The 15,226-nt window shown below is 41.7% G+C and overlaps 1 protein-coding gene across 8 annotated transcripts in view; it reads left to right on the top strand.

The window, feature by feature from the left end:
• Window positions 1-15,226, top strand: part of LOC139408971 (ubiquitin carboxyl-terminal hydrolase 13-like) — a 55,630-nt gene that overhangs the window by 18,810 nt on the left and 21,594 nt on the right. For 3 of the 8 annotated variants that reach the window (XR_011634341.1, XR_011634340.1, XM_071153506.1), the window contains exons 6-11: window positions 2,264-2,448; window positions 2,657-2,751; window positions 2,965-3,170; window positions 3,694-3,765; window positions 4,136-4,241; window positions 13,514-13,639. Coding sequence is in view for 3 of the 8 variants with exons in the window: in XM_071153506.1 (XP_071009607.1) it covers window positions 2,264-2,448; window positions 2,657-2,751; window positions 2,965-3,170; window positions 3,694-3,765; window positions 4,136-4,241; window positions 13,514-13,639 (790 nt within the window). In the remaining 5 variants the exon portion in view is untranslated. The remainder of the gene's footprint in view (window positions 1-2,263; window positions 2,449-2,656; window positions 2,752-2,964; window positions 3,171-3,693; window positions 3,766-4,135; window positions 4,242-13,513; window positions 13,640-15,226) is intronic. The other 5 variants (XR_011634342.1, XR_011634343.1, XM_071153507.1 and 2 more) reach the window with 2 other exon arrangements.

The raw sequence follows: 15,226 nt of genomic DNA, 5'->3' as shown, positions 1-15,226 counted from the left end.
TGGGAAGCATTGGAGGCAACATGGGCCAACAGCATCCCTGTGAAACGCTTTCGACGCCTTGTAGAGTCCATGCCCCGACGAGTTGAGGTGCAAAAGCGAGGGGTGCAACTCAATATTGGGAAGGTGTTCCTAATGTTTGGTATTGTGTGGAAATATATACCAAGTGAGGTTGGAATAATATTGTGAAAATGATAGTGCCCTTCAGCATAAGAGCTGTCTGAAAAGACTGGTTGAAATTTCAGCCTGAATCGGTGACATCACCAGGCGGTAAGAGTTCCAAACCTCTGCCAATAACGTCTTGTTTTCAGTTTTCCCGTCGCCACTCAGACCACTCCCAGACACTCCTACCAAAATGATTGCTTGAAGAATTTTTGTTTATTTTAGAATATTTTATAAAAAATATTCACAGTAAAGTTGTTACCCAGAAATGATTTTGTATTTATACTGAACACAAATATAACTGGAACATGCAACAATTTCAACGAGTTAGTCAATTGAAATAAATGAATTATTGACGCTAATCTATGGATTACACATGACTAGGCAGGGGTAGGCCTTGGGGGTATAGGCCCACCCACTTAGGAGCCAGGACCACCAACTCCCCACAAAAGGGCTTTATCACAGACAGAAATACTCCTCAGTTTCATCAGCTGTACGAGTGGCTGGTCTCAGACAATCCCACAGGTGAAGCAGCTGGATGTGGACGTCCTGGGCTGGCGTGGTTACACATGGTCTGCGGTTGTGAGGCCGGTTGGACGTACTGCCAAATTCTCTAAAACGACGTTGGAGGCGGCTTATGGTAGAGAATGAAACATTCAATTATTTGGCAGCAGCTCTGGTGGACATTCCTACAGTCAGCATACCAATTGCAAGCTCCCTCAAAACTTCAGACATCTGTGGCACTGCACATTTTTTGTGGCCTTTTATTCTCCCCAGCACAAGGTGCACCTGTGTAATGATCATGCTGTTTAATCAGCTTCTTGATATGCTGCACCTTATCAGGTGGATGAATTATCTTGACAAAGTATAAATGCTGAATAACAGGGATGTAAACAAATTTGTGCACCAAATTTGAGAGAAATAAGCTTTTTGTGCCAATGGAACATTCCTGGGATCTTTTATTTCAGCTCATAAAACATGGGACCAACACTTTTACATTTTGCGTTTATATTTTTGTTAAGTACAGATAAAAAATGGCTGCGTTGGACCTTTTTAACAGCTTGAATTACAGTGCATTTATGTAAAAATAAATACATTGGGGTGGGGAATACAGGAGGTATTGAGTTGAAAAATGTATAATTTGTGGAGGACTGTGGATACCAATATCCCTGTTAGCCTCCCAGGCCCATGTTGCCCAGGGTTAATGTAAATTGTAAATTAATATTACATTGTATTGCACCCTCTTAACTTATTCCACGGATCCCAAAATGTGTTTAATATGCATTAAGACAATTAAATGTAATTTGTATTTAAAAAAATATATTTTGAGGTCTGGACCCCTGCAGTACCTCCGCGAGCCCACTTTGAGAACAATTAACTTCATTTACTTGCGCGTCCCTCCGCTTTACTAGTGGGATTCTGCCCCCATATCAAGGAATCTCTCCTGGTTGAATATTCCCAAGGTCAGATCACATAGGCCTACATACGCAGAAAGAATATGCTCTCTTTCAGATGTATTATACTGGCATGCTTGTCATAGGTAGACTTCTCAGCAACTGGTCAATCAATTTCCTGTGCTAAGGATGGTAATTATGAACGGTAGCGAATTTAGATTGGTCCGAATGTGGCTGGGCCACTCTGTAGATGAGAGAGAAGGTTACCACACTAAATATAACCCCAAGCGGACACCCATGTGCAGCTGCGTCAACTCTGTCACTCTTTGAGGTGCACAAAACATGATGGGACACACCAGAGCACTTGGATTAACTTGGCCGACCCATTTCTCAGCAGCTCTCCAATCAACAGGTGTTTTCTTAGGTGTCTGAAGCCAAGGTACTCTGTAACGTTACAGTGCCTTTTGCCTGACATGGAAGTTACTCCTATTATTTAGCATTATAAAGCACTAGTGTTAAGAAGTGCTTTGTAATGAGAAACATTGAAACGTTGAACATAATTCAGGTCAACAAATTAACCCCAATGAGAGGGAATGCTTTTCGGACATTCTTGCCATTTTGTCCTGCAAGGAAAAACGACACTGAAACAAATGTATGAGAGCAACATGTGATATGACTCAATGTTTCCCCCCTGTCCCCTCTCTTCTCAGTGGATGGAAATGTCAGAAGTGTGAGATGAAAGAGAACCTGTGGTTGAACCTGTCGGACGGAGCGGTGCTTTGTGGGAAGTGGTTCTTTGATGGTTCCGGAGGAAACGGCCATGCCTTGGACCACTTCAAGGACACTAACTTCCCCCTGGCAGTCAAGCTGGACAACCTCACCCCAGACATAGCAGGTCAGTGACACATATTGGGGGAAAACAAAAAACTGGCCTGATTTCAGTGTTTTAATTCTTCCATTAGTATAAAGCAGACCGTCTCTACTAAACTGTCCCTTGTGTTGTGTATAAACTGACAATAAACCTACTTCAATTTGTTGTTTGTGACGTTACGAGTAGCAATTAACTTGTAACTAGGTTTAACTGTTTTGATTTTCTCTCTCAGATATTTATTCGTTCGACGAAGAAGAAGCAGTCCTGGACCCGCAAATATCCGAACACTTGCAACACTTTGGAATAGACATTATACCGATTCAGCGGGTACGTCTTGCCGTCATTGTAGGAATACAATTAGATGATTTTCAACAACTACTGTCTGTCAATGTCACCAAAAGTAACCTGTATCAAACAGCCATTTCCATTTCACATAGAATGGAATGTGCCCCCCCTGGAATAATATAAACTGTCTCTGGGTATGGCTGGACCCCCATTGTGAATGTGGACTCCCTCTTTTTAATCTGTTGATTTGAACAGAATGGAACAGATAACGGCCACCACAACACAGACAACACAAACGGCATGCGGCCGCGAGTCAGCGAGTGGGAGGTGATCCAGGAGTCGGGCATGAAGCTGAAGGCAGTGTACGGCTCGGGTTTCACGGGCATCAAGAACCTGGGCAACAGCTGCTACCTGGGCACCATCATGCAGGTCCTCTTCAGCATCCCTGAGTTCCAGAGGGCGTAAGTATTACTAGCATCTGGGATAGTGTGGGAGAGGGATACAGGGAGATCGAGAGCGAGGCCTCCAGGATGGACCGGAATAAACATAGTAAATCAGGACGTTGGGCGTGGGGGTCTTGGGGGGGGGGGGGGGGGGGGGGGGGGGGGGGTCATGTTTCGCCCTCATACAACAACACCGATGAAGATGACTATGAAAGAAAAGTTACTTGACCTAAAGGTCTTATTACATGTTTTGTACGCATCTATTGGATAATAATTTCCCTCAATATTTGCCCTCAAACTATCACGGTCACCTAATCATCCCCAGTTTACAATTGGCTCATTCATCCCCCTCCTCTCCCCTGTAACTATTCCCCAGGTCGTTGTTGCAAATGAGAACGTGTTCTCAGTCAACTTACCTGGTAAAATAATGGATAAATAAAATAGTTGCAAAACAATACCTACAGTACTGTAAGTGGCAGGTTTGTACAGGTGGATGAATGTAGTGTTCAATCTCATATTGATGTCTGTTTTTAATCTCTAGGTATGTTGGAAATCTACAGAGGATATATGACTACTCACCTCTTGACCCCAGCACAGACTTCAGCACACAAATGTAAGTCAATACACAGTTAAATAACGTAGTTATCATGTTTATGACCCTCACCATGTTGATTTGATTTAGCTCGTCACATAAATCAGCAAGTTGTTTACCACTGGTATTGCCCAGTCTCTTTTGTTCTTAGTAGCTGTTAGTAGTTTGAGTAGCTTTTACAATGCAAGCATGTGTAATGGGTCATATGTGTTTGCCAGTTTACACTCTTGACCAATTTCTTTACTTTTTTGTTTGTATGTTGATGTTGTTGGCAAAGAGCTTTTCTTAGTCAGGTTTGAGAAGCTACTGTATTACAATGCAAGCTTGTGTAATAGGACAGCCCATGTTGGTTTGTGACTAATCCTTTGGTTTGTTTTTGTTTATCCACAAGGGCTAAACTGGGCCACGGACTCCTCTCAGGCCTGTACTCCAAACCACCAATGAAATCCGAGCTCATTGAACAGGTGATGAAAGAAGAATACAAGGTATTAGACTGGGTACGTCCAGCTCGATATCTGGGTATAATGTGAGCATGCAAAATTACAGACTGACAAATGGCAATTTGGAGAATGTTTTTGTTTTGTGGTTTCCAGATAAGTAGGCGAAAGAGCTGTGGTTAGCTAGTGTACTGTACTTTTCCTCTCCGGCCATTATTCAGCCGCTAGTTTTTTAAACTTCTGGTAATGCAAATGTAATTTAATGACGAGTCTGCATTCAGGTCAAAACAGAATGTTATTGTTTTCCGATTGTCCTCATTACATGAACAAGCAAAAATAACTCTATGCTGGTAGTGTGAACAATGCATAAGCATTTGTAAAAATGTCTTTCTCCTGAACGTTTGTTCTGCACGGTCTTCATTACTTTTTCCGCTGTTCACATTTCTTGATATACACTGCTCAAAAAAATAAAGGGATCACTTAAACAACACAATGTAATTCCAAGTTAATCACACTTCTGTGAAATCAAACTGTCCACTTAGGAAGCAACACTGATTGACAATACATTTCACATGCTGTTGTGCAAATGGAATAGACAACAGGTGGAAATTATAGGCAATTAGCAAGACACCCCCAATAAAGGAGTGGTTCTGCACGTGGGGACCACAGACCACTTCTCAGTTCCTATGCTTCCTGGCTGATGTTTTGGTCACTTTTGAATGCTGGCGGTGCTTTCACTCTAGTGGTAGCATGAGACGGAGTCTACAACCCACACAAGTGGCTCAGGTAGTGCAGCTCATCCAGGATGGCACATCAATCAATGCGAGCTGTGGCAAGAAGGTTTGCTGTGTCTGTCAGCGTAGTGTCCAGAGCATGGAGGCGCTACCAGGAGACAGGCCAGTACATCAGGAGACGTGGAGGAGGCCGTAGGAGGGCAACAACCCAGCAGCAGGACCGCTACCTCCGCCTTTGTGCAAGGAGGAGCACTGCCAGAGCCCTGCAAAATGACCTCCAGCAGGCCACAAATGTGCATGTGTCTGCTCAAACGGTCAGCAACAGACTCCATGAGGGTGGTATGAGGGCCCGACGTCCACAGGTGGGGGTTGTGCTTACAGCCCAACACCGTGCAGGACGTTTGGCATTTGCCAGAGAACACCAAGATTGGCAAATTCGCCACTGGCGCCCTGTGCTCTTCACAGATGAAAGCAGGTTCACACTGAGCACATGTGACAGACGTGACAGAGTCTGGAGACGCCGTGGAGAACGTTCTGCTGCCTGCAACATCCTCCAGCATGACCGGTTTAGCGGTGGGTCAGTCATGGTGTGGGGTGGCATTTCTTTGGGGGGCCAGAGGTAGCCTGACTGCCATTAGGGACCGAGATGAGATCCTCAGACCTCTTGTGAGACCATATGCTGGTGCGGTTGGCCCTGGGTTCCTCCTAATGCAAGACAATGCTAGACCTCATGTGGCTGGAGTGTGTCAGCAGTTCCTGCAAGAGGAAGGCATTGATGCTATGGACTGGCCCGCCCGTTCCCCAGACCTGAATCCAATTGAGCACATCTGGGACATCATGTCTCGCTCCATCCACCAACAGACTGTCCAGGAGTTGGCGGATGCTTTAGTCCAGGTCTGGGAGGAGATCCCTCAGGAGACCATCCGCCACCTCATCAGGAGCATGCCCAGGCGTTGTAGAGAGGTCATACAGGCACGTGGAGGCCACACACACTACTGAGCCTCATTTTGACTTGTTTTAAGGACATTACATCAACGTGTGATCAGCCTGTAGTGTGGTTTTCCACTTTAATGTTTAGTGTGACTCCAAATCCAGACCTCCATGGGTTGATAAATTTGATTTCCATTGATAATTATTGTGTGATTTTGTTGTCAGCACATTCAACTATGTAAAGAAAAAAGTATTTAATAAGAATATTTAGTTCATTCAGATCTAGGATGTGTTATTTTAGTGTTCCCTTTATTTTTTGAGCAGTGTATAAAAATAAGCTGCGGAATAGTCACTAGAAAAAAACCAGACATGGAATCATGATGAGTATGAACTCTGCCTCTAAGACACAGTGAGCATGGTTATGGACACAATAATACGATTATTGTGGCTGGTCAGATGAATATAACAGTTTGTTTAAAACGTTTACATGCTTTACAAGAAGAATGATTTTCCTAATTTGTTTACATGGGCACATCTGAAATCAGGCTACTTGATGGGACTTCAGATAAATGCAGTGGCTTATTTTTGCGAAGTCTATTTGATTCTGAGTACGGACATATAAAGTTTGTATGTGAACCATTTTTAAGATGCATACTTTGAGTTTTTCAGATAAGAAGGGGAGGTTCACTCTGCTGGTGCTGGCAAATGCGCAGATCAAATACACTGCTGAAAAGCTGTTTACATGTCCTAATAATTAGAAAGGTAGCTCAGAAAACCAGGCGTTTTAATCGACGCATGCTTACTTTTGACCTTATACCGATTTTAAGATCAGCAGAGTAAGATTTTCACATTACTATTTCCATATTCGCCCTACTGCCTTAATCAGTTTAATATCAAATTATACTGAACAAAAATATAAATGCAACATGTAAAATGTTGGTCCCATGTTTCATGAGCTGAAATAAAAGATCCCAGAATACGCAAAAAAAGCTAATTTCTCAATTTTGTGCCTACATTTTTTACATCCCTGTTATTGAGAATATCTCCTTTCCCAAGATAATCCATCCACCTGACAGGTGTGGCATATCAAGAAACTGATTAAACACAGGTGCACCTTGTGCTAGGGACAATAATAGGCCACTCTAAAATGTGCAGTTTTGTCACAAAACACAATGCCACAGATGTTTTGATGGAGCATGTAATTGGCATTTTGAGTGCAGGAAGGTCCACCAGAGCTGTTGCCAGAGAATTTAAAGTTCATTTCTCTACCATAAGCCACTTCCAACGTCGATTTAGAACATTTGGCAGTACGTCCAACCGGCCTCACAATCGCAGACCACATGTAACCATGCCAGCCCAGCTTCTTCACCTGTGGGATTGTCTGAGAACAGCCTCCCGGGTAGCTGATGAAACTGCAGATTTGCACAACCGAGGAATTTCTGTATAAACTGTAAAACTGTCCTGGTTCTTCCATGGCCTGCACATTCGCCAGACATGTCACCCATTGAGTATGTTTGGGATGCTCTAGATCTATATGTATGACAACAGGTTCGCCAATATCCAGCAACTTTGCACAGCCATTGAAGAGGAGTGGGACAACATTCCACAAGCCACAATCAACAGCTTGATCAACTCCATGCGAAGGAGATGTGTCGTGCAGCGTGAAGCAAATGGTGGTCACAGCAGGCAGATACTGACTGGATTTCTGATCCACACCCCAACTTATTTTTTAAATTGTTATAAGGGATCTGTGACCAACAGATGCATGTCATGTGAAATCCATATTAGGCCCTAATTCATTTATTTCAATTGACTGATTTTCCTTATCTTTGAAATTGTTGCATTTTATATTTTTGTTCAGTGTATTAGTGTGCATGTAAACCTACTCAATGTGAAATTTTACAGCTCTACGACCATTTTAAAATTGAGCCTTAAAATAGGTGAAGTCCATAAGTGTTCCTCAGGAAACACTTGGTTGTCTCTACTGATCGCTTGTCAATGTTTCTGATATTAGCTTATTCCGAAATGACAACTGATATTCTATATTCATGTCGAACATGGCTTCTCCTTTTTGGCTCCTTTACCTCGTAGTTAATAATCTGATTGGATTTAATAGGTGAGGGCAGCATGTTTCAAATTAGTGCTTTCACCTATGTGGTTACAGTGCCTTCAGAAAGTATTCACACCCATTTTTACACATTTTGTTATGTTACAGACTGAATTTAAAATTGATTAAATTGAGATTTGTTGTCACTGGTGTACACACAATATCCCATAATGTCAGTGTAATGATGTTTTTAGAATATTTGACAAATGTTATAAAACAATGAAAAGCTAAAATGTCTTGAGTGAATAAGTATTCAACCACTTTATTATGGCAAGCCTAAAGTTTCAAGTTTCTGTGGGCAATAATAGTGTTTAACGTGATTTTTTAAATAACTACCTCATCTCTGTACCCCACACATACAATTATCTGAAAGGTCCCTCAGTCAAGCAGTGAATTTCCACCATAAGGAAGTTATCCAATGCCTCGCAAGGAAGGGTAGCTATTGGTAGATGGGTAAAAAAACAAACAGACCTTGACCATCCCTTTGAGCATTGAAGTTATTAATTCCTCTTTGGATGGTGTATCAATATACCCAGTCACTACAAACATACAGGTGTCCTTCCTAACTCAGTTGCCGGAAAGGAAGGAAACCACTCAGAGATTTTTGGAAAATAGGAGAGAACTGTTTTAAAGTCACCAATCAAAGTCATTCAACTTTCAGGATGGATCAACAACATTGTAGTTACTCCACAATACCAACCTAATTGACAGAGTGAAAAGGAAGCGTGTACAGAATAAAAACATTCAACAACACAAGTTAAACTGCAAAAAAGGTGGCAAAGCAATTTATCTTTTTGTCCTAAATACGAAGTGTTATGTTTGAGGCAAATCCAATACAACATATTACTGAATTCCACTCTTCATATTTTCAATCATAGTGCTGGCTGGATCATGTTATGAGTATGCTTGTAATTGTTAATTAAGGACTGAGGAGTTTTTCAGGATAAAAAAGATCCTAAAAAAAAAATCCTAGAGGAAAACCTGGTTGTCTGCTTTCCACCAGACACTGGAAGATTAATTCAGCTTTCAGCAGTACAATAACCTAATAACCTAACACAAGGCCAAAGCTACAATGGAGTTTCTTACCAAGAAGACAGTGAATGTGGCCGAGTGACAGTTTTGACATTTGGAAATCTATGGCAAGATTTAAATGGTTGTCTAGCAATGATCAACAACCAATTTGACAGAGTTTGAAGAATTTAAAGATGAATAATGGGCAAATGTTGCACAATTCAAATGTGGCAAGCTCTTAGAGACTTATCCAGAAAGACTCACAGCCATAATCGCTGCCAAAGGTACTTCTACAAAGTATTGTCTCAGGGGTGTGAATACTTTTGGAAATGCAATATTTCTGTATTTTGTTTTCAGTACATTTGCATGTTTTCACTTTGTCATTATGGGGTATTGTGTGTAGATGGGAAACAAAATCAATGTTCTCCATTTTGAATTCAGGCTGTAACACAACAAAATGTGGAATAAGTCAAGGGGTTTTAATACTTTCTGATGGCTCTGTGTACACTAAAAGGCTATGAAATAAGGAAATGAAGCACTAAACACCTATTTTAAAACATCCTATGTTTTTTTTAGACCCCTGACTTCTCTTAGCCCTTATTAGCCACAGCAGTAATGGATAGGGCAGGAATGTGGCTCTGCATTTCATCTGAGGCCACGGCTAGTTTTGGACTCAGACAGCTGAGTGGAACACCGTTGCCTGGCAGAATGGAAAAAGGAAGGGACTGCAGAAATATGTATTCTCCTCTGTCAATATTCACTATTTCTCCTTCTGATTAACTTGTAGTTAAAAAAAATGTAAGGCTGTGTTGCATGTCTTTAAAAAAATATATTTTCAATATTATAACCCAATATTTGTCCCCAATTTATTTTTGGTTTGTCTAGATGTTGGATCTTCATTTGCCCCCTTTTGTTGCAGAAGGAACATAATCCTGCAGCAGGAGGATTTGAATGAATTAATTTTTTATATTTAGAATCACAGCCAGGCAGGGGTCAGCTGGAAGTTGTGTTTGTAGGCTATACATTAACTTAGACTGCAGGTCCACTTGGCATCAGTTCAAGTAGTCTATGTAGTAGGCTTCTTGCTTTGCTCTTTGAATTTTTGGAGGAACTAGTACTTTTCAAGTTACTCTCTGTGGTCTGTACTTGTACTCTTACTCAAGTAATTTCTGAGGGAAGTAACTTAATTTTTTTACTACGTTACATTTTACCAAATCACTTCAGTTACGAAGGTTGATAGATATTTCATGTCATCACTGTCGGAGGAAAGCCTCCAAATTTAGCGATTTTTACATGAATTGATGCTATTGGTTCCCCTTTACCCTTTACGTCTGTATGAATGTTTCACAACCCCTTGACCAATGAAATGTATTCAAAATAGTTCGTCATCAAAACTCCATCAAACCCTGTATCTCCACCAAGGCTCTTGAAGTGAAGCGTACGTCTTCATGCCTGAGGATATTTTTGTTTGTGGGTTCTTAGCCAAATGCGATCAGAAGTTTAATTACCTTCTGCCTTTTGTAATATTGTCTATTTCTGGAGTAAGAAGTATTTCTCAGATAAAATTATTCTGTGTTTTTGAGGGCGAGTGCAAATCAAATGGCCAACTTTGGCTAACCCAGAATCTGACAGACAAAGTTTAATGTGTTTTTAGCTCCCCATATGGTCTCTGCTTGGCATTGGCATAAAGAGTGATCAAATTAATCAGATGTGTGTGTGTGTGGCAATAACTAACTAGCTATTACATTAGGTTGTCACTAGCTAGCTGCAGTGTCAACCATGTAGCTAGCTAACGTTAATGCTCCCCATCCAACCTGACGGAGCTTGAGAGGATTGACAGAGAAGAATGGGAGACACTCCCCAAATAGAGGTGTGCCATGCTTGAGGCATCATACCCAAGAAGACTTAGTTGTAATATTGTGTTTAATTTGTAATGAATTTGGAAAAAAATCTAAACCTCTTTTTGCTTTGTCATTATGGGGTATTGTGTGTAGATTGAGGGGACACAATTTAAGAGTAAGGCTGTAACGTATCAAAATGTGGATAAAGTCAATGGGTCTGCATACTTTCCAAATGCGCTATCTACAGGAAAGTTTAATTACAAACTTTTTTCAAAGTGCTGGTAGTGCGTTCAGATTTCTATCACTGAAGCATGTGCATAAGATAAAAATCCATGCACGAGACGCATGCATTCTAACCGAGCTCGTGCACGTGTTTACATGGTTCTGCACATGCTTCAGGTAATAGAAATCTGAACGCATTACCAGCACTTTGAAAATCCTGTGGATAAATTCTCATTCCCCCTTTTTTTTAAATCCCTTTTTTCTCCCCAATTTTCGTGGTATCCAATTGGTAGTTAGTCTTGTCTCATCGCTGCAACTCCCGTACGGACTCGGGAGAGGCGAAGGCCGAGAGCCGTGCGTCCTCCGAAACCCAGCCAAGCCGCAATGCTTCTTGACACAATTCCCACTTAAACCGGAAGCCAGCCGCACCAATGTGTCGGAGGAAACACCGTACACCTGGCGACCGTGTCAGCATGCACTGCGCCCGGCCCGCCACAGGAGTCACTTGTGCTCGATGGGACAAAGACATAACCCGGATGACAGTGGGCCAATTGTGCGCCACCCCATTGGTCTCCTGGCTGCGACAGAGCCTTGACTCGAACCCATAATCTCTAGTGGCACAGCTAGCACTTCGAGGCAGTGCCTTAGACCACTGCGCCACTCGGGAGGCCTGTCTCACATTCCTACCGCCAAAAGGACCAACCGCATGGACAACAGGTAAAGTACGTTTAAAATATAATTTTATTCAACATTCTGGCATGTAGAGGTCGTGAGAGGGAACTTTCCTAATTAAAATGCTAATTTTTGCCCAACGTGCAATTCAACATCGGGTTTCTAGGCAATCTCACGCTCTCTGTGTGTATGTCTAAATGAATTTCTCATCAAAGTTTGCCTTCACCCCCACCACCCCTCTAGTTTCTTAACTCCCAAAGAGGAGGAAGAATGTGGTCTTCCTGAGCACACTGCACAAAATTGCTGATATCAGTGATTGTAAGGACAGGAAGCCAGCCATCATCCTGGACTACAACCACAACAAAGGAGGTGTGGACAACCTGGACAAGGTGATTGGAACTTACAGCTGCAGGATGATTACTGCCCACTGGCCCCTGGTCATCTTCCATAACATCATTGATATGTCCTCATATAATGCCTTCGTGATATGGAACAAGATCAACCCTACCTGGATGCCTGATAAGCGGAACAAGAGGAGGGTGTTCCTGGAGCAGCTGGGAAAGGCACTTGCAACCCCACACATTCAAAGAAGGGAGGGCCTCCCCCACACAGCAGCCTCTGCAGCGCTTGTGAAAGCTGTTCGGGAGGCTGAATCTTGTCCTGATGAACAAATACTATGTGCTGCACATGTGAGAAATGCATCTGAAAAGTCCATGCACACACACTTGCATATTGGCCTACATGTGCTAATTAGAGTTGATTGATTTATGTTCTTCACGTTTTTGTTTTGTATCTATCTTGTTTTATTCTTATTGATTGTTTTTGTTCATGTGAGTGGGGGAAATGTTTTAAAAAATGGGAGAAGACTAGTATTTTGTAGTTGAATTCCTCATTGTACAGTGTATGTAAGAATATATCATTATGTTGCCAAAAAACCTTCAATAAAATGCATTCAAAACTACTTTCTGCACATTTCTAATACTTTCTTAGATTATAAAAGTGCTATCTCTTGTTAAAAAAACAGAGTGGTGTCCACTGATTTTAAATGCAGTCTTTCTGCATTGTGAAGAGGGAAAACCCAGATATTCACAACGTTTGTGATGAATGACAGGTTGGTTCTTCATGCAAAATAGATTTGGGGTTAAATTCAATTAAGCTGCTTTATTTTAGGGGTTTAGTGAAGGCGGGTCATTTATTTACCTTTAGGATAAGGGAGTATACATAATGTTAAGACTACACAAGGGTTAAATGTGCTCTCATTTAACAAATGTGCCATTTTGGCATTTTTCATTGCCTAGATGGCTAGCTGCTGCATATCAACTTGTCTTGCTTGAGCAGTGTGAATTGTTGCTAATCCAATCTGTACAATACAGCCCTGAATCCTCAAGTATTTACTATACAGATTACCGACATAGAGGCTCTACACTACAGCACCTGCTGCTGTGAGATTTATGATTAATCTCACACAGCCAAAAAGACCGTCATGATTGTCTGCAGATTGACTGCTTGTTCTTGTGGGGAAAGGATCTCAAGGATAATTTGTACTTGTTTCTGCTTGATTAAATGTGTTTTTCTATTGAAAAACGGAAAAGCCCTTTTCAAGTCGAAACAAATCCTAACTTGAGTAGCTGAAATCGCCTCAAGTTGGAAATGATATTCAAAATGTTTATTAGCAGAATCTGATTTTTTTCCTGAAGTACCACCAATCACATTTCAATGGTTTTGGTTTGGCGTCTTGTCTTGCTGCACCCTTAGACAGGTGACAAATCATTCACTGTGTGTGTGTGTGTGTGTGACCCCTTGTTCTCATTCCAGCACCAGCCAAAGGGTATCTCTCTCAAGATGTTCAAAGCCCTGGTTAGCAATGGCCACCCGGAGTTCTCCTCCAACAGACAGCAAGACGCACAGAAGTTTTTCCTGCATCTCATCAACCTGGTGGAGGTATGCATGTATGGCTTCATACGTGTTTTCTATAAGTAGGAGCGTGTTACGGTGTACTTGTAATAATAAAAACTACTCTAAAAGGCACGTAGTGATGAATACAGTATGCCATTGTTGCAGAGGTACAACAATTGGCAAACAGTCACTGGTGTTCAATAAAAGGCTCATAAACATACACGGTATCTAATGGCACTGGCTTTTCAGCTTGTCTTTCAGTGATGGCCTTAATAAAATATATATTTTTTTTTCATGAAATGGCTACCGTGAAGCATTTTTCCGACATGTCTGTGAATCTCTGACTCTTGTCACACGTGGTCAATCGGAACCTTGGGGGAGAGGAAGCGGGACTGTTATTGACGAAACGCAGCACCCTGTCCCGGGGCCGGCAGACACACACTTGTGCTTTGAAGTGACTTTCTCAACCGGGTTAAATTTAGACTGCCCCTGTCGGTTACACTGGCCAGATAATGCTTCCTATTCTGCCTGAAGTCAACACAGATACATGCTCAGACTAGACACCCGCCACTTTCTCTGCTCTTGCCCTTGACCAAAACAATCGAGCCAAAAATCAGTTTACTAGACTCAGTTGCATGGCTGATTTATCTGTTGTCAAAAGTCAACTTCATGTTAATATAAGTAAAAAATCAACCGTTTTTTTTCTTAGCTTCAGAGTACGTTTTCTAATTTAAATGGGGCCCTATGTTTTTACCTTTTTTAATTTTAATTGAGTGAATAATTTGTGGGCATAATCAGCGGCCCTTAGCCTGTGTGGAGGAACTGAGTTGGTTAGACCGAGATAGGCAGACTCTAACAGTAGCCTTCAAGTTTAGCCTGCCAGCCAGCCAGTTAGAATACGTCACTGGAGTTGGGAGTAAAGCTATAACCTGAGAATTTCTGCAGCCTCTTAGAATAGAAAAGCTGCTGATGTGACACTCCATACAAGCCAAACGGTTTTAATTTAAGACTCATTTCCCCATGAGTCCTCAAATAAATTAAACAAGTTTCGTCCCCAATGACCCCCCCCCCCCCCCCAATAAACATCTGCGTACCTCTTTGAGTTATACTTGCTTCCCCCTGTCTTTCTTCGTTGGTCAATCTTTGACTGTGTGTAATTGACCACAACAGGATGCTTGGCATGGCCCCCTTGTGATATATACAGTGTATATATACATTTATTACACACACACAGTTGAAGTCGGGAGTTTACATACACTTAGGTTGGAGTCATTAAAACTATAGTTTTGGCAAGTCAGTTACAGATTATTTCACTTGTAATTCGCTGTATCACAATTCCAGTGGGTCAGAAGTTTACTTATACTAAGTTGACTGTGCCTTTTTAAACCGCTTGGAAAATTCCAGAAAATGTCATGGCTTTAGAAGCTTCTGATGGGTTAATTGACATAATTTGATTCAATTGGAGGTGTACCTGTGGAAGTATTTCAAGGCCTACCTTCAAACTGAGTGACTCTTTGCTTGATATCAAGGGAAAATCAAAAGAAATCAGCCAAGACCTCAGACGTTCATCTGTACGAACAATAGTACGCAAGTATAAACACCATGGGACCACGCAGCCGTCATACCGCTCAG

This window comes from Oncorhynchus clarkii, chromosome 5 (genome assembly GCF_045791955.1).
Source record: "Oncorhynchus clarkii lewisi isolate Uvic-CL-2024 chromosome 5, UVic_Ocla_1.0, whole genome shotgun sequence".
Taxonomy (NCBI): Eukaryota; Metazoa; Chordata; class Actinopteri; order Salmoniformes; family Salmonidae; genus Oncorhynchus; species Oncorhynchus clarkii.
The sequence above is the reverse complement of the archived record's forward strand: the minus strand, read 5'-3'. Positions and strand labels throughout refer to the sequence as shown.